Source organism: Hippoglossus hippoglossus, chromosome 17, assembly GCF_009819705.1.
Source record: "Hippoglossus hippoglossus isolate fHipHip1 chromosome 17, fHipHip1.pri, whole genome shotgun sequence".
Classification (NCBI taxonomy): Eukaryota; Metazoa; Chordata; class Actinopteri; order Pleuronectiformes; family Pleuronectidae; genus Hippoglossus; species Hippoglossus hippoglossus.
Genome location: NC_047167.1, coordinates 908,202 through 936,042, shown reverse-complemented (window position 1 = coordinate 936,042; position 27,841 = coordinate 908,202). Strand labels below are relative to the sequence as shown.

At 39.9% G+C, this 27,841-nt stretch overlaps 1 protein-coding gene and 1 pseudogene across 1 annotated transcript in view; both read left to right on the top strand.

Moving 5' to 3' along the window:
• Positions 1-133: 133 nt before the first annotated feature.
• LOC117777760 lies at positions 134-16,304 on the top strand (annotated as a pseudogene).
• A 4,719-nt stretch (positions 16,305-21,023) lies between these two features.
• LOC117777756 (E3 ubiquitin-protein ligase RNF31) overlaps positions 21,024-27,841 on the top strand; it is a 47,566-nt gene continuing 40,748 nt past the window's right edge. Inside the window, 2 exon segments of the mRNA XM_034612680.1 lie at positions 21,024-21,234; positions 22,049-22,181. Of these exon segments, the coding sequence (XP_034468571.1) occupies positions 22,080-22,181 (102 nt within the window). The 5' untranslated portion in view covers positions 21,024-21,234; positions 22,049-22,079.

Here is a 27,841-nt window from a genome sequence, read left to right as displayed (position 1 = left end):
CTGGTCAAACATGCATCATATTTTATGTTTTGTTTTTCCAGGCATGGATCTAACCAAGAGCTTAGTGGTCTGAGCACAGCCAGTTTGGTGGGCCTGCACAACCTTTTTCTGGACCAACCACCACCTTACCATCATTGTACAAGTGACAGACCTTCACACACTCGAGCTCCCTAGTAAGACAACAACACCCACACAGCAGACATGACAGACAGAGGTTATAGCGCATCCAAAGCAAACCTCCGACCCGCCGCACCCCCTGTGCTCCCACCTGAGCCGATCGACATCATTCGGATCAAGGCCCGCTCCCGACGGGTCAGGCTCAATGTTGGAGGCCTCACACATGAAGTCCTATGGAGAACGCTAGACCGGTTGCCCAGAACCCGTCTGGGACGCCTGAGAGACTGCAACCACCCATGAGTCATTGCTGGAGATTTGCGATGACTACAGCCTCAATGAGAACGAGTACTTTTTCGACCGGCACCCGGTGGCCTTCTCCTCCATCTTGAACTTCTACCGAACAGGGAAGCTGCACATGATGGAGGAGATGTGTGCCCTGTCCTTTGGCCAAGAGCTGGACTACTGGGGTATTGATGAAATCTACCTGGAGTCCTGCTGCCAGGCACGGTACCACCAGAAAAAGGAGCAGATGAATGAGGAGCTGAGGAGGGAGGCAGATGCGCTAAGGGAGAATGATGGGGAAGAGGAGGAGCATGGCTGTTGTCCCGACAAAAGGACAGAAGCTCTGGGATCTGCTGGAGAAACCCAGCTCATCTGTGGCTGCAAAGGTAACAACAGCTGTACACACTACTTGTCTAAAATCGAAACAGTTACAATATCTCTAAGGTCACCAGGACCTGGCAGAACTACACATAGAGGGAGAATGCCTGCAGCCCAGAGGTTGAGGTTGAAATCATTTTCGGGTTCAACAGAGTAATTGTGCCAGTCCTTCATGTTACACATCAAAGTTAGTAGGTTAGTCTTCTTTAGCTTGTGAAAACAGCAATATTACGGGGGCAACGACAGGACATGGACCGGCCGAAACTGACTTTCATGACGATCGGTGAAACGAGACCGAGGGGCTGGCACTTTAGAGCCATTTTGCCATGCCCATTTCAAATTACTCTAGAATCTGTAAATTTCCACACTTTTGAATTTTCTCTGAAGTTTCATGAGTTTTGAGCATATTTAGGCACTCGAAATTGCCTGAATAATAATAATAAAAATAATAAATGCAATTCCAATAGGGTTCTCACACCAGTCAGTGCTCGGGCCCTAAATATAAGCCTTGTGTGGACCATTATATTGAATTGCACTACGGGAGGTGTTGGATCCAGATGTCACACAGATATCATTGATTTGAACAATTTCTTTTCAAAGTTTTTCGTTTATTTTGATGGTACAAAGAAAATGTGAAATATGGGGTCAAATGGACAAAGCCAAACTCCTCAGCTCAACTCGAACCAACAGTTATGAAATTACTATATGTGGTCATTCATAGCCTACACACCTACAAGATATGACAATACTGTTTTAACTGTCTCTTGTTAGACCCTTCATTGAACTGCTAAACTTAATCATTCACCATTTTTCAACATAGTTACAGAAATGAGGAAGCAGGACCCAGTCAGTCATGAGGAGAACTTGTATTATTTTTTAATACATTTAATAACATTTTTAATACATTTTAATACATCAATACATCATCATTTCAGTTGTATTCTGTAGGTTCACGAAGTAAACCTTTGTATGCATTTCATCATTGGACAAAAGATGACAAGTGGCAGGAATAATTAGGCTCCTTTATAACTGGGATTGAATTAAATGCATGTCCAAGTTCCAATACAACACAAACTTGATGATTTCCCAACAATAAGAGTGTAATACTCAAGTAATTGTATTCAGCCCCAGTTATTCTTCAGAATGAGTCTGGGACACCCATTGAACTCCTGCTCTATGATGAGCAGTCTCCTGTAGATTCATGTAGAAACATCAGGGGCCATTAGAGAGCTGTCTGACTTCCTTCAGTGCTCCATCCTGCACTCTGTCATGTTAGCACCGTTTTTGACTGTATTATAGTCCCACCAGTGAAAAGGGCTTTGTGTTTAAAGAGTTAATTCACCAAACTTTTCTCTAGCAGTATTATGCATGTGGACAGGCTGGGTTTGATCTGTCCAGGTTTTCAAGTATCTGTCTCTGACATTGTCGCCTTAACCCCATTGTGAGGACATGAATGCAATTCAGATCTCATCATTGAAAAATTACAATTCCCCCAGAGGCAGTGTCCATGTTACTCTGGATGATCTAAAAACACAGTGAACAGGTTTCAGTGGAAGTGCTCACTTCGGATGAAACAGTCCCTATAAATCCTTCTGACAGGACATTCTGTGGATTATTTGAATTTTTTGCAGCATTTTCATTGTGTGATAATGGACTCTTAATATCTGTCATAGGACACGTGACTTTGTGCAGCCAAAATACCAAAGTATTGCACATTGGGAGGAGGTTGGGGTTTCAGAGGAAGCTGCAGTAGCAAAAGAAGAAATGGGACATGGACCAAAATCAAAAATCAAAGTTCATGTCACGTACAGAACTTTATCACAGATAGTTTAAGGTAGTTGTTATTACACTGATATATGTATGTATATAGGTTTGGTTTTATAATATCTAAGAAAAGCTTTTCTGCCAGTGAGGTTTTGTCATTTGCCATTGAAAGTGACACAGAGGAGAATATGTCCGATTTGGAGGAGAATGTTGAGGAGGACCCTGATTATGAGGCATCCTCTTCTAATGAGGATAAGAACCTTAGTGCTGGTCCTACTGTTGTCTCAACCTCCAACAGACACGTTTCCTTTCAAAAATGAAAAGTTATCACTGTTGTTGAAGTTCTTCACGTCACTGTTGAAGTTCTTCACTTCAACAACAGGGTAGACTTATTGCTGCTAATATCATCAAAACAGTTCCAGGCCCCACCAGATATGTTGTCAGCCATGTCCAAGACATAAAATCAGCATTTGTGCTCTTCATAACATTTGAGAGGGATATAGTTGAGATGACAAAGGGGGAGGCACATGTATGGGTATAGTTGGAAAAACTTGGTTGCTCATTTTGGCAGGATAGTACAAATCAAAAGATGTGTCGACAACAAGTAGTAGGTATACTGGAAGGGCAACCATGTATCTGAAGACATCCCATGTTTGTTGTCATGTCATATGCTTTGATGACAGAGAAACAAGGCAAGGCTGAGAGACCGTGACTTGATGTGTGCAGGAATGCAGACCCTCCCTGATAGAGTGGTCTTTGGTTGTACACTTGTGTGTGTATGCTGAGAGTAGGAGAAGCAGCTTGTGGCTCTGGAGACACTGTAGGTGTTTGGTTGTTTAGCTCCTGCACTGAACAGCTGTGAGCCATGTTGACAACCCATATTTTGATGCTCTTTCCTTTGTATAGAAATTTTGTTAAGCATATAATGACCCCACCCCACCCCAGCCCACCCCCCGCCATCTCAATATGTGATTCAGCTGTTTACAACAGCAACAATAAAAATGGACCAGAGTAAAACCTGTCTTTTCACAGCCGTCACAGGTCCATGTGACCATGTTGTAGGTGTAGTGTCAGCAGGAGGGAAGCTGCTTAGGCTGCTCGGTGCTGAGAGCCGCTGGGTTTGGCAGCAGTGATGCAGCTCAGCTCTTAACCAATGGGAGGGCCCCTTCCTGGTGACGTGTGCAGCTCAGTGCTACTTCTGATTAGAATAGAAGCATTACCTGGTCATTTGGAAGACACACAAACAGACACACAACTTTAGCTCAGAGTACAGATGGACAACAATCTATAATAGTTTAGTTTTATTGGATAATATATAGTATTAAATGTTCCAATATAGAGATTAGTGTCATAAACTTTTCACAATCTTTGTAATGTTCTAGTTTTGAATTTGACTATATTTCTTGACATATTTCCTTTGCACTATATGTTGTAGTGAGACACACACAGACACATATACACTCACACACTTGTTTGCACTTCTGACTTTGTCAAGATACTCACTGACATGATGCATTCCCTGAACTCTTCGAGACTAAATGCCGTAACTTCTAAATTTCTCTAATCTTAACCTTAAACTGGATTCTGATCCAACTTTTTAAAAGCTCTTTGAAGGTGGGTCAGAAAGTGAGCACTGTACAAAATGTCCGTACTTCATACAGATACACACCCACATGCACCCGCTTGAGAACAATTTCTCAGTCCTCCTTCAAACCCTGGATCTCAATATTAAGTCCAACTGAGTAGTCACCTCACTCACACACACACACACACAGTATGACTTAGGAGTATGGCTTAATCTCCTTTGGAGCTTTTACCAGGACTGCTGCTGCTGCAAATAGACAAACTGTTGGCAGGTTTGGATCGTCTGTCCTGGCCAGTGTTTGACCTGTCTGAGCGGGGGTGGGGGTTGCAGGTGGATGGAGCAGGAGAGTAACAAGATGAAACTGTCAAAGACAGCAAGGTGGTCAGGGTGGTCAATCATCATCTAAACATTTTAACCAGACAATTCTGAAAGTAAGATTCAAATTTTGACACAAATTAATTATTTCAAAAATATCTATGCCAGACACCTTTGGTCTTTATTCTTGTAGTATTCTTATATACCGATTAAGAGTATTTAGGCATTAAATCATTCATTGCTGACGACACACACACAAACACACAGAGGGTTTGATGAATCACTGGTCCATAGCTGGCCCTCCACCTCTGACTCTGCTTTTAAAATATTGTTTCTTTTTTGACCTGTGGACTGCTCTGTGTCAGTGGTGAGGAAGATTCTCTGCAGCTTATAAGCAGAAGTTTTCTTACAAGGCATTGTTGTTGAATGTTGGTTTACTAGGTTCTTACTTCTTTGCATGGTTGTTGAAGACAAGGTGTATTTACAGATCTGTGTTTTATATTTCTATTTAAATAAAATATATAATTGTTATTATAATTATTATAATTATTATTATGTGCAGGTTTAAATGAGAGTGAAAGTTAAGGAAATTAAAAGTTATTGTTGTTTTACTCTTAAAAACATCCATTTCAATCAGGAGAGACTTTGATTCAACGTTTTAACAAACAGGAAGTGATGTGAAAGTTATAGTGTTTGTCGTATTAGACCCCTATGTGACGTCATCGGGATTAAGAGGGGGTGGAGCATAATGTAGTACAGGAATTCCCCCCGGGGTCTAGACAATGTTTGTTTGTATGGCCCATATTCATGAATAATGGTCCCAAAGGGCTTAACATAGTGTGACATCCTCTGTCCTTATCCCTCAACAAGAGTAAATATAGCAAAAAGCGCTTTTAACAGGAAAAAAAAGTATCAACCTCAGAGAGAGCCACATGTGAGGGATCCCTCTCCCAAATGTATTAAGCGCATTTGTTTGTTTCCACTGGAGTAGTTTATTATTTATTAGTGTGACTGCCTGACACACTTGCTTATTAAACTGCTGCAAATTGAGCATCTAATTTATTTTATATATATATATATAAATATATAAAATTCACTGCTGTACTTTTGTGCACACAGTTTGTGTTGTGTGTGTTGGCTTATGTTTCCTGTTGTGCAGTTTGTTTAATCCAGATATGCAGCCCTGTGCATCCTTTTTCACATTGTGCTATATTTACAGGTAACAATCCACAACAAGCTGTGTGGTGCAGGAAAAATAACATGAAAGGTGAAGACACTTAAAACCAAATGAGTTACTTTTCATAAGAAGCATAGCCATAAGCTGCCAGTCAAATAGAAGCAGTACCTCTTCATGGTATCATATTCTTAATAAGCTGTTTATACTGCATCTCTTTTTTGATTTTCATTCTAAATCTAAATGAGTCATTGCTTGCGTGTTGTAAGAAGCTAAGTGGCTCCCCAGGTCCACAGTTTACTGTAGGAGGAGCCACAAAATGATGTGGATTCACTTATGTACTTTTGGTATTGAAGGCTACTTCAGAAGACATTGATGTATCATTCCAGCAGATGGAGGCTGATGCAAAGTAGTTTGTTCATCCTTTCCACTGTAATTAGTTATGTGTTCATCTGTGAGAGGTCCACAGCCAGCTGCCAGGCTGTCTTTCTGGGTTGTTTATTTGTTCCATTTGAAGTTTTGGATGCTTGGATTGGGTCTTTACGTCAGAGTTGTAAATTGGCTATGATTGACCAGTGAGACTAATCCTGTAATACGCACACAGGACGCTCTCATTAGCATATGACAGTAACACAGAGGTGTAATAAAGACAGGGCTGCTAAAACTTTATGGATTTTTTGATGGTTCTCCTCCACCCTCAACCCAAGCATGAAGAAGAACTTAATTATATCATGTAACTGAGCAATATTCCTCAATTTGCGGAGAGCAGATGCTCTCCGCAAGTTTCCTCAGATTCACATTATCACAATAGTGATGATGTGAATCATTTCACTTTATAAAAGAAATCAATAATGTTAATTGGTTAATGGTCTGTATGTATATAACGCTTTTCTAGTCCTGATGACCACTCAAAGAACTTTACAGTAATAGTCTATTGCCATTCACCCATTCACACACACATTCATACAGTGCATCTATGAGCAGCACTTCTTTCTATTAGGGGCAATTTGGGATTCAGTATCTCGCCCAAGGATGATCGTATATTCTGTTATAATGACAAGTTGTATGTTATGATAATGGGAAAATATCTTGTTATAAGAATGGTAAATGGACAGTATTTATCTATCTCTTTTTACCATTCAAAGCACTTTACAGTACAAGTCACATAAATAATAATAATAACAATAATAATAATAATAATAATAATAATAATAATAATAATAATAACTTTATTTGTATCGCACTTATCTAAACAAGGTTACAAATTGCTTCAAAAATCCATGGCAAAAAAATGAATGAACTAAAATAAAAGGTATTCGATTCAGTTGAATTTTAAGCACCAAATCATAACATATTAATGTCGAGACCTTAACATTTGTAGAGAAACCCAACAGTTCCCACAATTTTGTGACTCACCTATTCACACACCCAATCACCACCACCATATATGCAGCACTTTTTCTATTGCACCATTCATACACTTCGGCATAGCAGGGGTTCAGTGTCTTGCCGAAGGACACTTCAGAATGCAGACTTGAGAGGCCCTGGATTGTGCCACATATCCCTGGGTAGTAAATGACCCTCTCTCCCTCCTGAGCCATATAAAATAAACTTTCCACCTTATAACACGATAGTGTTAATCTTTCAGTCTTTATCTGTATAGCAATTGAACTTTTTTTAATGTGGGAAGTGTGAATTTAAGTTGAAGTCACCATCCGCGGTTTCAGTCTCTGGCTGTATATTGGGTACTTGTTAAGACATTTGCACAGTAGATATGCTACTTTTTGTTTTTCCTGCTTGCTTGAGATTAAACAGACCTTAATTGCAGAATTGACTGTGGCAGTGGCACCATCCTCCATCGTTCAGCATATTTTGATTTGTCTTTTGAATAACCCTCATTGCACCTTCAGATCCCCAGATTTCCCCCTAGAGGTCTCCATGGCCTCGCCTCATACAGCTGCTTTCTCTTCAACAGTGTGTGGCAGGTGTCATCATGTTTGGGATCACTCTTGGTTGAGAATCTCTGTTAGAATAAATGCTGGATTGTTCACTTAAGAATATTGCAGTCTAGTACATGTGGGGGGGGAAACGGCTTGTGCCTCCAACATCTGCTCTGCACAGCAACATCAGTGAGCTGGGAGGACTTCTGATTCCAGGTGTGTTGAAGCTGTTGGCTCCTCAAAAGGCTGCACATATATTGAGCATAACAATAACATTAACTCTTCCATTGGTATAAGGGTATGTGGAGGTACGTGTCACTACTGACAACATGCTCCTTATGTTAGCAGTGGAAGTAGAACATCTGGATTAGTTGACTGGATGAATAAGTTAAAATCATTATAACCTCGGTAGCCTTTAAGAGCAAATGAAAACAATATGACTGGTGAAAGCCGCAGTTTCAAACTGTGTTGCCCTCTGCAGATACAGCAGCTGTCCAACAGATCCTGTGTCTGTAATTCCAGTAATACGTCTCCACCTATTGATCAGGTTTTGAGTTTCTCTGCCAAGTAACTTCTTCCACTCGTTCATTCTATCATGTGTTTGCACTTCCTTTGCCATCTCTCTCTCTCTCTCTCTCTCTCTCTCTTTCTCTCTCTCTCTCTCTCTCTCTCTTTCTCTCTCTCTCTCTCTCTCTCTCTCTCTCTCTCTCTCTCTCTCTCTCTCTCTCTCTCTCTCTCTCTCACACACACACACACACTCTCATACTGGCCAGAAATAAGATTATTTGGACTTGTACCATTTGCATATGAAGCAGGGAAGTGAGATGGCATGTGGTCACTGAAGACACATTATAATGTCATAAACTGATGAGCGCAGAACTGTTTCCTTAGGATGGCATCACCAGAGAGTCATATTAATATAGGTATGACCTGGGTCATATTGTTCAGAGTTCTTTGTTGGTGGATCAATGTTAAATGTTCTCAAAGTGTTATTGATCGGCTGAATCTTAAATTGGGAAGCACTGTGCAGGTTCCAAAGCAGCTTGTGTATTCCTAGTACTGCTTTAAATCTGACCTGGGTGCCAAGGTCACAGCATTTGGCAGCCATTAAGCCATTAAGACGCTGAAGGGTGGGACACACTTTGATATACCCGCTCTCTATACTTTCCTGTCCTGTCTCTCGTTGGTTTATAACTTCTCTCTTGTCTTTCTCTGTGTCTCAGTTTTTTCCCCTGGCTTTGAACAAAGTCACTCTATGGATGACTATTATTACGCAGCAACTCTATACAATGTGCAATGCTATGATGATTAGTGACATTTAACATGACTCTGAGACACCATACAATCTCTTGTCGGAAATGGCAGAGACAATCCTTCCCTCTCGGGATTTCGCTGGAATTGTCACAGGGACAAAAGAAGTATACAAAAGAAGAATAATGCTTTAAAATAATTCCCCTTAACAGATCATTACCTGCATGCCAGGTCACAGTGTCAGTTCTTGGAGTGACACATTATCCTACACTTATTTATTCATAATCTTTGTATTTTTTGTATTCGTTCAGTGAATTGAATTGGTTATGAATCGCATTACTTTTCATCTTAAGCCAATATGCTCCTTATACATTTTTAAATTAAAGACATCCCTCTTTACATTGAAACAATCATAAAATGACATAAAACACAGAAGTAGTATTATCAAAAGATTATCGTGAGAAACAAAAAAAACATGTTTTCCTTAAAATCTTTGATTATTATTAATTTATCAAAATGATTATTACCATATGCCATTTAATTTAAAGACAGAAGAATGATAATGTTTCTAATACTAAAAGACTTTAATTATTCCTGTGGCTCTGGACTTAATGGTAACCTATTATAAAATCAAAAGGGGTGTGTATATCCATATGGAAAAAGAGAAGTTATGCCATATTAATCATTTATCGTAGTTAGAAAGTGGATTCTTGTTACAGGAACTCTGTATCATAGTAACATTATGTATATACGTCCTGGTTCTTTGACATAGGACATACATTTTCCTTCCACCCACACTCAAGGTCAGGTCAGCTCAAAATACAGAAGGTGCTGCATTGCTGTTGCTCTTACTAAATATTTAGGCAGTAGCTTTATAAATATATCATCTTGTCAGTAGAAACTGCTTTGTTTAAATTGATGCTGATGGATGTTTCACATTATGAAAACTGACCTGAAAACAGCAATAATTGTGACTGTAGAACTTGAACCTCAGAGGTGTGCACGCTCAGCACCACTCTGACCACCACTCAGAATCCAGACTACATTTATGATATCAGCTGTTTGCACTCAGATGGATACTAACAAAATTAGGATGTATTTACTTTCACCATTTAGATAGCCCTTATATAATCCCTCAGCTGTCATTCTTTTATATCTATCAGATGCAGGTGTTATTATCAGTCTGTTTTGACATTCAATATATTATTATTGTTATTATATTTGTATTTATTCATCTCATTATATAACAGTTTACTTGTGGACCAACTGTTGCCTGATTCTTCCTGTTGGAGGAGGAAAGAATGAGTAACCACTTCTAACCTCTTTCTATCCTTTCTATAGATAGCAACGCAATCCTATTACAATTATCCTGAAATGTCTTAGCAAGGGCTGCAGAGAGAAGACTCAGACTGCACATGCTTCAGCTACCTCACTAAGCCCGTTTTAAAACAGGAGGTGTAGATAGTAGTGTTGAATCCCTTCAGTGACCCATGCTGGGCAAACTAAAATGACTGTAGTTTATACTCATCCAGGAATGGGAGTGAATATGGGCAGGGACAATGAAAGTGTCACAGTTTCATCATCTGTGAACTTAAATACGAAGGAGCAAAAATGTATTCACTCTGTTCACATTTTACTCAACAAATTAAATATTGATGCTTGAATATCTGCTAGCCCTTTGACCAAATCTTTCTGGTATAATATTGATATAAATATTATATATACATAATATACACAATAAAAATCAAAATGTGGTAATAAGTGTAGTAAAGTAACCACCAGATTTGTTTCAGATGTCTATATGGTTCAACCAAAGGCAGATAAAAGACCTGTTCAAAGAGATTAATCTGTGAAATACTGGTGCCCTAATATGCATTCATTATTGTCTAACTAACGGAAAGATCATCATGAGTTAATGCGTGACTCATTAAGGACTAAGGCATGCATTCATCTAATGAAATGCAGACTGAGTCATATATAAATAGTAATTAATCAAGTCTGCCATTATGGATTAATTCCCTACCCACGTCTAGTATATTCATACTGTTTATTAATGTGTTAATTACAAAGCAAAACAGCAAAACAGTCAGTTAGGTCGAAAAGTCTGAGACTGTCTGTCCTGTCTTATAAAGGAAAAACAAATTGATAGTTTGAAAAAAACAAAATCTGAAAAAGGTTTTGCAAGATCTGGCAAATCTTTGTATTTACTACTTCAATGTACTTCCATTTTTTTCAACGCACTTCCGGTTCAGTTCGGTCCCATGGAAACTACAGCAATGGAGTGGTTCATAGATCTTTACTTTGAGCGTGGCCTCAAATATAAAGATCAAAAATCAGTGCTTGGCAGTAAGTAGGGGTTTCACATAAATGAAAGACATCTCAAGAGAATACTCGGCTCAAGGGGACATGCTTGTCGCAAAGCATACTCTGACCTGGTGGTCCTGGTTGACTTCAAATGCAACCAGCTGCAGTTCTACTGTAGGCAGATTCAGGGGTACTGCAAAGATCTCTGACTCAAACATGTGCTTAACCCACTGCCAAAAATTAAATCAAGGGTTTTCCTATAAAAATGTACACAGTACAGTAATGCATGCACAGTAAGGGATACAAATGTATATTAAGTATGAATAGGCAATGGAGTTGGCAATTTTAAATGCAATTCAGTTATATTTGTGTAGTACCAAAACACAAAATAAACATTATCTCAGGGAACTTTACATGGTAAGGTTGGTTTCATTATACAAAATGATAATGAAACCATTACCACAATGTTATGGAACTGATCTGTTTTCTATTTCTGGTGGGGCAGCAATACATTTTCATATAGTTTGAAGAACATATCATGTACACAAAGATAGAGAATTGCTGATCTGAAGTAATAGGAATTTAATGTTAATGATAAATTACTCGACAAGCAAAACTTGTAAGAAGTTTGTAATTTAGAATTTAGAGTTTTAGTAGAGCTTATTTTATCATGATCACATTTTGTGAGAACAGCCCCAATTCTTCATAGCAGTCCTCTGATTTTGTCTTTTCAACATTCAGTGGCTCTGACTATAGGCTGACCATTTCTTTAGGAATCCTGTGGCTCACAAGATGCCCATTGGATAGGGTTAAGTTTTGTATTTTTCAGGCTACAGGGACAGTACAGGCCAAAACGTCAATGGTAGAGGTCAATTTTTATATATAAATATGAAATGTGCAGTTCTAATATGTAAAATGGCAGTTACTTCCTTCATTCAGAACATAATTCTGGTAATTCTGTATTTTATTTTACTTTATTCTCTCCTGTCTACTCTGAGCACTGGTGGTTTTTAACAGGTGGTGTAGCAACCAAGTAAAATACATTTGGAACGACATCTGGCTGCAATGACACATCTTTGCAGCAGAGAGTATAAGTGAACGATTTGTCTGTCACACAGACAAGGCTGTCTGGTGAATCTGAAGTTTAAAAAAAGTTCCTAAGAGTCAAGAGTTACAGAAAAAAGCGTATCTATTTGTCAGGCCAACCCTCTAGGGCAGGCGTATACTACTGAAGTTCACAGAGGCCCAGATGGAGAATATTTCTTTAAGCAAAGATCTGCAGCATCATAATGTCTAACTAGCGTGATGATTCAGTGCAACACAGTCCCCTTATGAACCCTCTTTCAAATTCCCTAGACCCAGATTTTCATTTGGATCAGCTCAAAACTCATATCAGTTCCCTAAAAAGGCCGGATTTTTTTCATCAAGATCTTATAATTAGTCTATGTGAAATCAACAAAAATGCTGCAAAATGCTCTATCTTGCAATGTTTAAGAAAGTGGGGAAAAAAACATACCCCTCCACCGTGTTTTGTGGTAATCTGACCAGTAGTTTTTGCATAATCCTGCTAACTAGCAGAAAGACAAACAAACTAATGCAGTCAAAAACATAACCTCCCTGACAGAGGCATAGATAAGATGTATCAACATCTGTATTTAGTCAACAACTAAATGCCATATCAGTGACACTATAATGCAATAATATTTGAAAGATATTAATTCAGTTTCCACATTGAACAGGAGGGATGAAGGATGAACATGGAAGTCTGAATTAAAACCATTGTTTCTGTGTACTTTTCTCTTTTTAGACCACACAAGGTGAAACTATTTTGTCTTTCTTTTCTCTGACTCACCGACTATTCTTTCTCTTCTCTTGCTAAAATGTGTATCTCACTGACTCATTTTATTTTTTCTTCTTCTGCTAAACTGATGAAGCTGCCACCATCAGCCCATTTTTTCACTTCATTGAAAAGAAAAAAAATGTACTAACCGGTAAACCTGTAGGCCTTGTTTTTATATATAGGCAGAATGCAAATGGTGATTGGGTGTGTCCGGTTACGTACCTTTAATCAATTAATCATATTGTCTGAAAAATGGCTGAAGATTGTTGAGTTTGAGGAAACTGAAGTTAAAAATAAAAAGTAAATGCTGTAACATGGTGACTGGTCTCTATGTTTCAATGCAACTTTATACTGCTAACTAACCTTGCTCGCACACATTTGTTACATAGAAGGCCCAGCCCCCCACAAAATAATAAAACTGAGAGAGTTGTTATTTGACAGTCAGACGAGTTTTTTTCATGTGTGTTTTGAAAAATGTTTTCAGTACCCAAAAATATCTTCAGTACCCATTTAGATAAATGGGCATCTCCAATAATGCCTGACCCCAAGTCCTTATTTAAACAAAGTGCATATATAGTCAAAACAGACAATTGAATAGGATTATCACAATGCCTGTGCACATTACCTTTATGGGCCTATGCTTGCAGGAAAAAGGCCATAACTTATTACTAAAGAATTCTATCTGACCTAAAGCCATTATGTTCTCATATGTTATATAGCTAATGTATCATAAAGAATAGCATGGCCTTTTGTATGATTGTCATTAAGTGTGGCATGAAGTAAATACATTGGATCACCAAAACCATTAAGATTCATCTTCTAGGGACTATCCAATAGTCGGGAAGATAATTTACTCAAATCCAAACAGGTCAACTGCATGATTCCATTGACGGATAAATCAGATGATTAGTCTGTCATGAGAGTTGATCCTCTAGAGAACGTGACAAACCACCCACAGTTATGGAGGCGTTTCAATCTAAACTAAGGTTCTAGACAAAGCAGTAAACACAGTCATTAAGCTAGGGTGGCCAACAATAACAACAGGGCTCTGCATCCCTTCATCTGACTATGTAGGGATATAGAGATATGGAGGAAGAACAAAATGTGTTATGCAGTATATAAATATGTTAATACATTAACCTTCAATCTTAACTTTGTCTTGCAGGTACTGGCCATGATCTCCATCCTATTTATTGTCATTTCCACCATCTCATTGTCTCTCAACACATTGCCTGAACTGCAAGTGGTAGATGAATTTGGCCAGTTCAATGACAACCCCAGTCTGGCCCACGTGGAGGCTGTGTGCATTGCCTGGTTTACCATGGAGTATATGCTGCGCCTGCTCTCAGCACCCGACAAGTGGGATTTCATCAAAGCACCACTAAACATCATTGATTTGCTGGCTATAATACCTTACTATGTGACCCTCTGCCTAACTGAGTCTAACAAGAATGTGATGCAATTCCAGAATGTGCGCCGTGTGGTCCAGATCTTCCGAATTATGAGGATCCTGAGGATACTGAAGCTAGCCAGGCACTCAACAGGGCTTCAGTCTTTAGGCTTCACTCTGCGAAGGAGCTACAATGAGTTGGGTCTGCTCATCTTGTTCTTAGCCATGGGCATTATGATCTTCTCTAGCTTGGTGTTCTTTGCAGAGAAGGATGAGGATGCCACCAAATTCACCAGTATCCCCGCCTCCTTCTGGTGGGCTACAATTACTATGACCACTGTTGGTTATGGAGATATCTACCCTCAAACCCTGCTGGGTAAGATTGTGGGAGGGCTTTGCTGTATAGCAGGTGTGTTAGTCATTGCCCTTCCTATCCCAATCATTGTCAACAACTTCTCTGAGTTCTACAGAGAGCAAAAGAGGCAGGAGAAAGCAATCAAGAGGAGGGAAGCCCTTGAAAGAGCCAAACGGAGTGGAAGCATTATCTCTATTAACCTAAAGGATGCTTTTGCACGTAGTATGGAACTCACAGATGTGTTAGTGGAAAAGAGAGAGGACAGCAAGTGTCCTGTGGATAATCACCTCTCACCCAGCCGCTGGAGCTACCACAAACACTACACTAATGCCGAGGTGGCTACTCCAGCTAGGTCTCAAAATTCTCATTATCAGGAAGTAGCTCAGCAGGGCTCTCCTGAACGAGCCAAGCTCTCATCTAACAAAACTACCCCTCAACACCTCAGTGCAAAGAGGCTAGAAGAGACGTACAACAAGACAGCAACCACCCAGGAACAACGGGACAAAATTATAGAGGAGCAGGTAGAGATGAAAACAATGACCTCCACACAAGTCCAGCAAAATTCCCCTGATGTCAGCATTATCAGGAAATTATCCAATGTAACTGATGATATTTCAGTGGAAAGAGGGGGGGGAAGCTCCCTTGTGTTGAGTGCTGAAGGAAGTCAAACTGGTGCTAGAAACCAACGCATCCCCCCTCCTTTGGATCTAAGTCAGATAAGCACCATGGAAGTAAACAGGGGCCCTGACAGCATCCAATCAGGTACTATCATCAAAGAGGGTTTGTATGAGTTTGTGTCTTGCCCCAGAGGAAGTGGGGCTGGGGATATGAGTTTGGTGTCACAGAGTGTGGAAAGCGTTGGAGCTACCTATGACAGTACCTGTAGCTCCTTGCAAGGTTATAGCAGCACCCAAAAGTCAGGAGCCCTAAAGGTTGACTTCATTGGATCCCAAGATGACGTGCTTATGGCTGTGATGACACCTAATGCAACCCCAGCCTCTACTGGCTCAACTAGGCTTGCTCAACTACTTTCTGATGACATTATCTCCCGGTTTTCTCCACCTCCAAGTTATGCAACACTGGAAGTTAAGTCTCCGCTGGCGATCCTGCAATCCCCATCTCTGCCCCAGCAATCTGTCAGTCCAGGCTACTCCCATGGGGGAGGTGAGGGCTCAGCAGCCAGGAGCTTAGAAGGTGAAGGGCAGCTCACAGGCTTAAGCCACCAGAGAAAGAATCACATGGAGAGGTCTGTCATTGCCTCAAGTAGCAGTGTTAGCCCACTGTCGTCAAAAGCCTGCCCCCTCAACTGCACCCAGCAGCTAGTGACTATGGAAGGAGGGGAGGAAGGAGCCGAGGAGGAAGCAGAACAGTGTGGAGAGAAACAAGAAAATCACATTGTTCAGGACGGATGCATGACACCACCCTGTGAGACGAGCATGTAAGCTTAAAAGCGGAGGAGGTTTACTGACAAGGACGCCAACTGATGGGTTGAGGAAATCCCTCAAAACTTTTGGGCTCTCACCTCTGTCTTGGCAAATCACTACTTTCCACAAACTGATATCTCTTTAGTGTTGTCACATGGATTCTTTATGAAGCACTGAGGGAAGTCAGAAGCACCGGCCCACTGTCTGGGGAGAATCTGAAGGACACTGTCTCATGTCAGTTGTTACTGACTTGTTCTTTGAAGACCAGACTAATGGGCAAGAAGAGAAAACAATGACAACTGATTGATCTCTTAGGGCTCAAATGTGAGCATAAAAAAGCCTTGTGTGAATGACAACATTTACGACTATCCTGGAGAGGTCTTGTGTACAACTCAACAGGTATAAATAACTGTTTCGTATTACTTGCTATATAGGCCTATTTATTTTGATGGACTACTTGCACCAAGGAAAGACAGAAGTTGGAGGGATATTATATTTTTATATTTGTCTAATCAACTTTTGAAAATGTATCTTTTGCAAGACTTGAAAATCTATGATCAGTCATTATTCTGTATCATGATATCTCATCACTATCACAGTACAGGTATAAGCGAGAATCCATGTCAAACACAAGCACACAATGAAGGACAAAAAGTCCTACTCTAATAACTTAGTATGACACATATAGAATTGCACAGTCCAAAACTAAATATACATCTTCTGTACACCGATGCCTGTCTCAGTGCTTCAACAATGGATGTTCATTTTTCTATAATACCTGCACTGAAAAAAGACTCTTGAAATTGAAAAGGGAATGGGATAGGGATGAACAGGTTATTTTGTTTAATTGCTAGACCACTGTTTGCACACAAAATAACAAAAGAGAGATCTTGGTCTCACATAGAGACGGGTGAAATGAGCAGACAAATAAAAACAGAAAGACAGAGAAGTTCAATGAATACTCATGTTTGGGTCATCACACTCTGCCCGTCCTGAATGTATTATGACAGGTGAGTGGGGCTTACTCCAATGAAACACAAGCTCTTTACGTGACTGACATATCATACCATCTTAAATTCAGGAATATCAACTGAGCAGCTTGACAACAATCACCCAAACACCCTATCTGTTTTGGTCTCTGTGAGACTAGTGTCTTATTTAAGATGGTTTATTATAACATTGGTCTTACCTGTTATTGTGAGAATAATTTTATTCTGAAATAACAATGATGTACTATCAAGTTACTTGCTGTGATCTGGGAACATGATGACTTCAAAGAAATGATGAGCAATAAGTCAGAAGGCATGAGCAGTAGGACATGTTGGAAGATAATGAAGGCAAAAGTATTACCCAAATATCCATCATGGATTACAGACCCACCACCGTAATTGATGCCTCAGTAGGCGTCAAAGAAAGTATCTTACTGGTTTTAATGGTGCAGGAGCGGCATCCAACAATTTTCCAGTTTGATCAGCCAGGAGTGAAAGTAGTCAAGTTTTTTTTTAAATTCTTTATACTTCGTTACATTTTTATGAACAACCCCGTGCCACACTGAATGTTTTCAGGGAGAGGTTGTCTGAAAAGTGTGCCATTATATTATATTACAATTATTTTATAATTAAGACTGTAAATACATAATTTTTTCACCCCACCTTCAATAGTGACATTTCTGAACAGGTGTAAATGCATTTAAAGTATTTTCTTTCAAGAATTAGTCTCTTCAAACTCTTGGCTGCAGTTGATATATTGAACGTTGTTGTAGTAATGTCACCATGCTCACAGACCTCAGCAATTCACCTTGAAAGTGTGTCATTCTAACCAAAAGAAGAGATGGGCAATACTACTGAAATAAGACCAAGTGGTTATTAACAATATATCCTTTGGGGGAGGAGGTGTATGTTCACCCCACTGGCACTCAGTCATGCAAAGGCTGCACACATATGAAGAATGTGGCCCATTAGTTCATGTGAATCCACACACTGTGCGGTCCTAACTAGCCCATGTCCATGTATGATTGCTGTAGAGAGTGTGAAAGCATGTGTCTGTGTGACTTGTTTTGCATGGGTGCTGATTGTAATGTAAAGGTAGTCTAACAGTGACCTCTACAGGCATTCTCTAGGCACTTGAATGAAAGGACCGAATGCCTCTTTAGCACTCTGTGTAATGGTATTCAATGTATAGGCTCTCTTTTGTTTGGGTCAGTTGTGCAGTTTGAATGCATGCTGATGCTATCGAGCGCACATTTAGCTGTGGGCACAACCGATTATTCACACACAGAGTGAGCGTATGGTGATGGGGCCTGTCACAAGGTGTAACATGTATTATAATTGTGTTCCCAAGTATTCCGACTTTTTCTAGATGAAGATTTAAAACTAATTTAGTGCATTTTTTAAGAAAAACTTGAAGCTGTGTTGTTAACATCTCAGTATATATAAAAAAGCGTGCCTTTTCATAAATTTATGAGAAGGAAAAAAACCTGTACAGTATGGCCAGATTTTTGTTTTATTTGTCTCTCTTGATTTTTTTCTGTGATAGTGGATAATCTGGGTCTATATCTCAGGGTTTGCATACATCTACAGCATTATGTTGTTCTCGCACCAACTTTAGCGTCAGTTATTTAGTTTTCATGCATCATGGCTTACATTTCTAACCTCACTGTGTTGCGATGTCATTTTATTTCAGCAAATGAAAGTTTTTGTGGAATGCAGTGGCTTCAGGTTCAGTAGCGAGTTCAGCTTGGCTCACCTTTGGTGCTGCCGCAGCATCCTGTATATGAAGTGCAGCACTATACTAAAAGGACAGCAGACATTAAGTAGGGGTTAGTCAACCATAACAAAGACAGATGCCACCACAAAAGGTTTAAAATCATCATAATAGGCAACCATGTCAACCACCAGCAGTCAACATTTGCTTCTGTAACTGATCACATAAGTAATGAAAGCTAGCTGAGGGGCTTTTCCTTAGATGGCGCTGTTGAGCCATTTTGCCACGCCCATTTCAAATTACTCCAGAATACAATAACTTTTTGGGGTTTTGAATTTCCTGCAAACTTTGGTTGGAATTTGAGCATGTGTAGGCCCTGAAAAAGCCCAAAAGGGAAATAATAATAAGAAAAATCCTTACAATTTCAATAGGGCCTCCCACCGTTCAGTGCTCGGGCCCTAATTATATTCTCAGTATCTCATGGAAGCCAGTATCCCAAGCCAGCCAGTCAAGGCTGTTGATTGAATAAAGGTTCTTCACTGAGTGACTCAGATGAAAGCCTGTTTTCTTTATAGAAAAGCATATAAATGCTAATGGGATTTTTCCATCACTATACACTGCAGCTTGGGAGCAACTGAGCCCAGGGATGCTCTGCTTAGATGCAAATGATTGATTGCTGGAAGTTATTGTGTAGCCTTTCTTGGTTGACATCTGTTGACATCTGTCCTCATGCGGTGGGAATGTTTAGTGCAACTTTGCTGCTTTGTTTGATTATATGTGGCTTTGAGCTACCAAAGGTGCTGGTTATTGTCACTGTTGTACATCAGGGACTTGAACACAGCTTTGGCTCTCCTATGCACAACCTCATGTCCACACAGTCATTTAAAGAATCCCACACAGTTTCCATTTGTATTTGTTCTTGTAATCACTGAGCTTTTGTACAGTTAGATATCATACACTCATATACACCAGACACTAAACATTTGCTTCTGCTTTTTCTTTTATCGTTTCTTAATGTTTCTTCCACAATCATCTACTTTGTTTAAGAGTAGCCTGTGTGATGATTAGTTTCATTCATTATTTTTAAGGCAACATAATGTTAGTGAATGATAGTGAATTATAGGGACTTCAGTTACCAATATGCAAAACAAATAAATATATTCATGTGACCTACCTTTGTCTTGTGGTTTTTTTTGTTGTCTTTTTGCCTTTTTTTGTGTGTGATATATATGTGTTTGGGCATTGTTGAGGAATTCTAGTGACAGCAATTCTAGCCATTCATGGATGTGCTGTTAGAATGGGTGACGCAAGTAGAGGGAGATATACTGGGAAGCTGTGGGAGACATCTTCAGACTTGGGGTGACAATTGCTCATTTTACTCTGTTAGCGTTTGTATATTGTTCCACCTTCTGGTCTCCTTGATGCATCAAGTCTACTTTAAAATATTTTGCATAAGACATCAGCTGCTGCCTGATTTCTCCTTTCACCAGCTTCCAGAAAACCTCAATCACAGGCATCAAGAAAAGATTCTTGATATCCAGGGAGGAGTCAAACCCACAGACGGCAGACAAGAACTCTACATCCTGTACATTAATTAATTTCGAAATTCTGACACAAACTTGATATGCATTGCATATTAGCCCATCAACCAATTTACATATTTCATTTTTTTTAATAATAATCAATTGAGACATTTTGAAGCTCTACCACTAATGCAGAATCCTTAGTTTTTTGCATGGAAATATGTGGGCTTTAGGGACTTGGGAGAAAGTAGTGGTAAAAAACTGGTTACATATATACATTTATTGGCATGATAATGGAGGTGGTGTCTAGTCTACTGAAAAGACGGTGGAGCAATACAAGAAATGACCTATAAAAAGGTGATTGATTTTGGTTATAATATCTACAAAACTGTCTATTAGAGTTAAAGCAATTGAAGCCTGGGTATTTTTTAATTGAAACCAAAAAATCTTAAATTTAAAACCATAGTGATAATCTAAGTAAACACATCAGGAAATAATATGCAAAATATCTAAACCTTGATAAATAGTTAGTTTAATTTGGTGTACAATGTATATAATGTATGCCATTCCTATGGTATAAAAAGAATGAATGTTATTTAAATGGCCACATGTATGCGTAATGCAGGATACAAATGAGTCATAACACACGTCCATTCAAAAACCTACGGGTGACGTCACCGACGCTGCGTCCATGTTTGCTGGAGCCTGAGGAGACGGCGCGGTGTGTGTTTTCATCGGGATCGCACAGGATCTCACAGGATCACACAGGGCACGGTACGAGGAGTGTCTCGTTTAGAGGCACCATCACTGCTGTGACACGAAGAGACGATGTGAAGGAGCGCCGAGAGGAGCAGCCCCGGGATTGCATCGCTGTTCTTGGAGAGCGGAGGTAAGAAGCACAGCCCCGGTCGCACCGCAGACCGCTGCACTGAGACCCAGGCACAGTAGCTGGGTGTAGCTGCATCATGACCGTTCCGATGTGCCACAGCTGACATCAAACTTCCACTTATACTGATTATTGCAGTTAATGCACGACACCCGCATCATTTACTGTTAAATACTGATGTTTACACTGATTCTGTAACAGAGCATCACATCACAGGTTCTGTCAGGGTTTGGAATGTGCACCTGGAAAGTCAGCTACATCTGCAGCTGTCACGCGGATGTAAGGAGATCTGACGTCTGAAGCTGCCATGAAATGTAAAGTTGCACAAGATACAAGTGACAAATCGATGCACATGAGTCCAGTGCTTCCAGCCCTGCTGCTGAGTGGCTCTGCAGGCCTGACATCAGCAGGGCAATGTGTGTTGAGTAGTGACTTCCCACTCTGGACATTTTGACTTTCAAAACAAAGGTGTAACATATAAGCAGTATTTTAAAAAACCCCCCCCCCCCCCCCAAAAAAAAAATAACAAAAAACAACAACAACAACAACAACAACAACCACAAAAAAATATATAAAGGAAGTATACTTTTTCAACCATGCTCAGAGTGGTCTGTCCACATACTTAATGTAGGATCATTGATGTGTTCTGGTTTCATGGCAATAACTGACATATGTGTGTGTGTGTGTGTGTGTGTGTGTGTGTGTGTGTGTGTGTGTGTGTGTGTGTGTGTGTGTGTGTGTGTGTGGGTAGAATGCCATCTCTGTCGGAGCAGCTGCAGGAGGTGCGGAGTCAAACTGAAGTGTGTCTGTACTCTAGCGGCAGGGTGGTGGAGGTGCGCGCTGGGGTCATGGCTATGGCAAATCTGCCTTTACCACCCTGCTCCAAATACCGCCACATCGCTGCAGAGTCCATGGTCATTGAAAACAGCTTTGGCAGCAACAGAAAGGAGGTGAGGGGGAACAAGTGCATATAAAGTATCCCCACCTGGAAGTACCCATATACCAACTATCCAGACAGGGACAAAGGCTAGCTTAGTGCATCTAATTTAACCATACTTGTTAATTGTTTGTTTCAACCATATTATCACCTTTAAAAGGGATAGTTCACCTAAAAAGGAAAATTCACTCATTATGCAGCCAAAGTGACCCCTTCTTCAGACTTAATCAAACAACATTAAAAACATAACATGCCTCCATACTGCTCGTGTGGTGTCATCCAAGTGTCCGCAAGCCCCGACATTCATATTGGACTCCAAACACCATCATTTACACCGTGTTTTAAGCCTAAAAGTCCTCTACCGGAAGTAGCGACGCGAACGTGCACACCACGCGTTCCCTTGGGTGAGAGCTTGTATTCAGTGTGTGTGGTTTTCCGGCGTCTCTCCGAGGAGGATATCAGAGGACATTTAGGCTTAAAGGTCCAGTGTGTAAGATTTAGGTGAAAGGGATCTATTGGCAGAAATTGAATATAAAATAATCTGTGGGATATTTTCAGTAGTGTGTTTCATCTAAATTATAGAATTTGTTGTTTTCTTTACGCTTAAATGGGCCCTTTATATTTAAACACTGATATTTACATCAGGAGCGGGTCCTCTCTACGGAGGTCGCCATGCTTTTACAGTAGCCCAGACTGGACTAACTAAAACACCTTTTGAGTTTTTATGACAACTGAAGGCTACCACAGGTTCTCATTCATGTTTGGAAGGGTGAGGTTTGGGGTATTCAGCTGCAACACACAACTTCACCACTAGGTTCTACACACTTAACCTTTAAAAAACAGTGTAAATTATGCCGTTTTCGAGTCGAATGTGAATGTGAGGGCTTGTGGACACTTGGATGACACCACACGATATGTTTTTTTTCGGTTGTAATTTTTACGTCCGAAGAAGGGGCCCCATTCACTTCAATTGTATTGGATTTGGCTGCAACACTGTTTCCCCCTGAGACTCCAGAAGTGTTTCAAGGACTCAAACACTTCACCCACCCCTCTATTGGCATAGGGGTGAGTAGATAATGATTGCATTTTCATTTTGGGGTGAACTATGTGTAGTTGTAGCTGATAGACACAACATAGCATTTTGCATGTTAGGTTACAGTTTATATAATATCATTAAATTACAACCGACAAGTATAGCTATTGTGCATTAACGCAGTGGTGGAATGAATAGAACAACAACTCGCAATATCGGCAAATAATTTGGTACACAAGTTGCGATGTCACACACAAAAACATGGAAGAAGTTTTTTTCATGGTAAGAAACTTTTGATTAATTGTGCAAAATTACATATTGTATATACATTTTTTGCTAACATTTGATTTTTAATATGCTGTTATGGTTGGTTGTTCTTCATACAGAGTGACCTATATTAGTTAGAACAAATATTTATTAGTTGGAACCCTGATAACAACTCAAGTAAAGCAACATCTTAGTTGAATTGGGAAAATTAATGATGCTGCAACAACTTTGAGACAAAATTACATTTGAATATAAAGCTTCAAACGTGGTTCACTGGTCTGCATACCCCCATGGAGAAATCTTCCTTCATGCTTGCAAGCACAGCTGAGAGTGTCAGTGCCCAGGTCCTGACTGCCTCTGTCCAGTCTTCAGCAGGTACATTTAGTTTAAAGTTTTAGTTATATGTATATATTTCAACAGCAAATTAAAGGTATTCTGATAATATACAATTTCCCTTTATTTTCAGCCCCTCAATACAACTGAAAGGTAATATTACTTATTTCAATCCCTAATATCTAAGACCGCTTTCATATTGGTTTTCCAATGTTAAGTAAAGTTATGGATGTTGTGGAGGTAAACTGGACATAATTATGGGATGCAAGGGAAGCATTTAACTGTTTGCTAACTTATTATCCTTTTGTTTTAGGTCAAAGTGCCAGCTCAAACACCCCCACCACCTTACCAGATTATCTGAATTTCACCACATTTAACTTTTTTCTCATATATCTGATGCATGGCTACCTCGCAAAGGACAATGCAAACACTTCTAAAAGTCTAGGTGAGCTGGGTTAGACGGTTAAACAAGCCAGAGGCCAATAAAGGTTTTCTGGCTTGATGTTTTTGTTTCGAATCTTTGATGGACCAATTCCATCAAAGATTTGACCATGAAACGGTCCAAAAAGTGGGGTGCATTATTAGGTGGCTTTTAAAAGAGTCAACAAGGAGAGTTACATGAAATTTAATTTTTGTTGTGAAATTACTGAGCTAATCACACATGTTTTCATATGTGTTGTTACACATGTAGCAATGGACCAACATTGTGTAATAAACACACTGTTTCTGAGTTTTAAAGGCCGCTTTGGTCAAGCTCTCACATAATAGTGACAATAATATTTCCATGTAATAAAGAATAACTCAGTGATTTGTTTGTATAATGTAACACAGTATAGGTATTAGTTTGATTAAGACTAAATTGATTTACTGAATTGACGAAATTCTTATAACTATGTAATAGTGTAAAAACTGTAGTGTTTTTGTTATGTTAGAATGTGCCTTATAGAGTAACATAGGGAGCGGGCCTCGCTCCACGGTCATCGCCATGTTCCAATGTTTCTACAGTTGAACAGACAATTCGCCAAGAGATGTCATTTCATGTTTGTATATGAATTAAACAGACAAAAGAACCGCACCCCTAAAAAATCATAGAAGAATAAGTTGTCATTAAAACTTTGTTAGAAGTTTGGTAATAGAAATTGTGCTAAATGGAGGATCATACTTATACATTAGCAAAAGAAAAAACAAGGGAGCGTATACCAACATCATCAAAGAAGCATAAACGCAATGAGGCGAAACAAAATTGGGACAGGGGAGGATAGAAATGAGGATAATCACTAGCATTGCCTCCAATTTGGAAATCTGCTGAGAGACAAAGAGATTCAGACCAACGTTGAAGACACCAGTTTTCTGCTGGACAGGTAATTTACCATATCATGAATTCAATTTGTTGATTGGTAGATCAGTTTTACAACACCAGAAGTATAATCTTTCTAAGTTTAGCCAAGGTAATGCACCCAAGACAACTCCAGCAGCTGCTGATCATTATTACCGAAAGGTTTAACGTTAAACAAATACCTACCACTCTACAAGGATAGAAACATTTTTTATTGTTACAGATACCTGACAAGTGTTATCCATATTGTTCTCTATTCATGACCAAGATCATAGGGCACACATGAATGGGACAGACTTTAAAATGAATGGCCCTTTTGGGATTAATAACGTTTTCTGATTCTGAATCTGTCAATGCAAGCCAACTCCCCACCACCTTAGGATATAAAAGAACATAGTAGAGACAGCTGTCATGTAGAACTTACTTTCTTACTGTTCTTTTCCAGGTTTTTACAGCTATGAGAAAGACCTTGATACATCAACTCCAATGAAGGCCTTTTTAAGGTCCAGCTTTGTCTAACAGTGGAGTTTCCAGTGAAACGGACAGGCAAGTCATTGCATAAAAAAAGTATTGTTGGTTTTAAAATTTTTTATATCAACAGTTTCATTCTTTATCTTTTTGTATCTTGTCATTTCTCCATATAAGTGATGTGAATTATTAAACAGTCCCTGGTTATTTACAGAGATGAGAAAATAAGCAATGAATAAAAAAGTTGATCACCATCTCTCTGGTCTTGACCAGCAGGTGATTTCCTTTGGCCCACTCCACAAAATTTTCCACCAGCGTTCTGTATGTCTATACACCCGACCACTGCTGAGTCATAAGAAAACTTCTGCAGAAGGCACAAGCCAAAGTTGTAGTGAAAGTCTGTGGTGTATAAGGTGAACAAGAAAGGAGGCAGTACAATCCCTTTTAGAGGTCCCCTTCTACTTACCACCATGTCAGACAGAACTGTGTTGGGGGCTAGGTGTGTCGAAGAAGACACAGGAGAAGGCTGTGCACTGAACCTGTTGAAGAAAGTCATCTTTTAGCTCTCTCCAGGCTGCCTGATGTCTGCCTAATGTCTCACCTCATCCCTGGTTATCTCCTTCACTTCTGTCCACACATCCCTCACATTGTTCTGCTGTAGTTTGGCCTCCAGTTTCCTTCTGTAGAGGTCTTTACACTCCCTCAGTTTATCCTTGCGTTCGTGATCCACCCTACTTATCTTGTATGTCCTACAACTTGAAGGCCTTCGGTCCTTATTCAGAATTGATTTCAGGTTATTGGGGAAGCAGCGTACAGTCCGGGTTGAAATGTTGTTTTCACAGAATTTGATGTACTCTGTTATGCAGTCTGTCATAATGTTGATGTCCTCTCCGTGTGGCTCACAGAGCAAATCCCGTTCTGTAGACTCAAAGCCTTATTAGCCTCCTGAGTCCACCTTCTCACAGTTCTTGTGTGCACAGGCTGACTCAAGCAGGACAAGGTTGCGATTAAATTTGCTGAGTGAGGGGAAGGCAGTGACACTGAATGCTTCCTTGGCATTTGCATACAGTGGGTCCAATGTCTAATTTTTTCTAGTTGGAGAATCAAGATGCTGATAAAAGTTACGTAATGATGTCATCAGTGTAACATGGTTAAAATCCCCAGTGACAGCTATGACTGCATGAGGCTGTTTCGTCTGTTGGTGTGAATGATGTCAGAAGCTACCCCTGCATCACCTTATGGAGGTTCAATGTCTATGCTATAGAGACATATCACATCAAGTATCATGTCCGGGAGTACACCATTTCTCACTCACATAAAGTGCATCCCCCCCCCCCCTTTTTCTCACTGCATAATGTGTCTGTCCACCCGAACAGTCCTGACATCGGGTGCAGACACGCTGTGGTCCGAGATATGCAAGTGTAGTCATGTCTCGGTAAAACACAAGATGCTGCACTCGCCGTATTCCCTCTGGGTCTTGATCAGTGTGGCAGGCTCGTCCATCTTATTTCCCATAGACCGTATGTTCCCCATGATAATCGCTGGTACAGCGGGTTAATGTCTCCTCTTCTTCGCCTTCAATTAAGCTCAATCTCTGCAACCCCTGTGTCTCCTCCTCAGCTCCTTTGGGATATCAGGCCTGGCAGCAGCATGTGTTCACACAGCGCAATCAGCGGTTCCTGTGTATAAATTATACTCCCATTGCCCCGTGCATGATTTTCCATTCCAAAGTAATGAAAGTAGCTGTCAAAATGAAAAGAAAGTGCTGAAACTGAAAGTAGCTATTACTGCTGTCACTGTGGAGAAAAGAAAAAAACTCAAAAGGTGCCATCTTGAGACTGTAATGACTTCTTAGCATTACATGTGTTGTGTTTAACATACATGTTACTGGTTTCCCTAGATTTGAGGAGGGCTGAGGTGCATTTTTATTATGTGGAGAGTTCTCCCCAAAGAATATATTATTCTCTTAAATAAAAAAACTATGCAGTTTCTCATTAAGTTGGCCATTATATTGCCATATCTGTGCAAAAATCGAAAAGCCACAGTGTTCTAATGTTATGTTTGTTTCCACAGCTCACATGACATAAGCATAAAGACGACATGGAGGAGAATGATTTCAATGACCTCTTGAACAGCCTAGTATTTCTTAATGACATTTTTTACTATTTAGCTTTCTCTTTATTCTATAAAGGCATTGTTTTCTGAATATGTCTTTCATTACAGAATTGACTGGCTC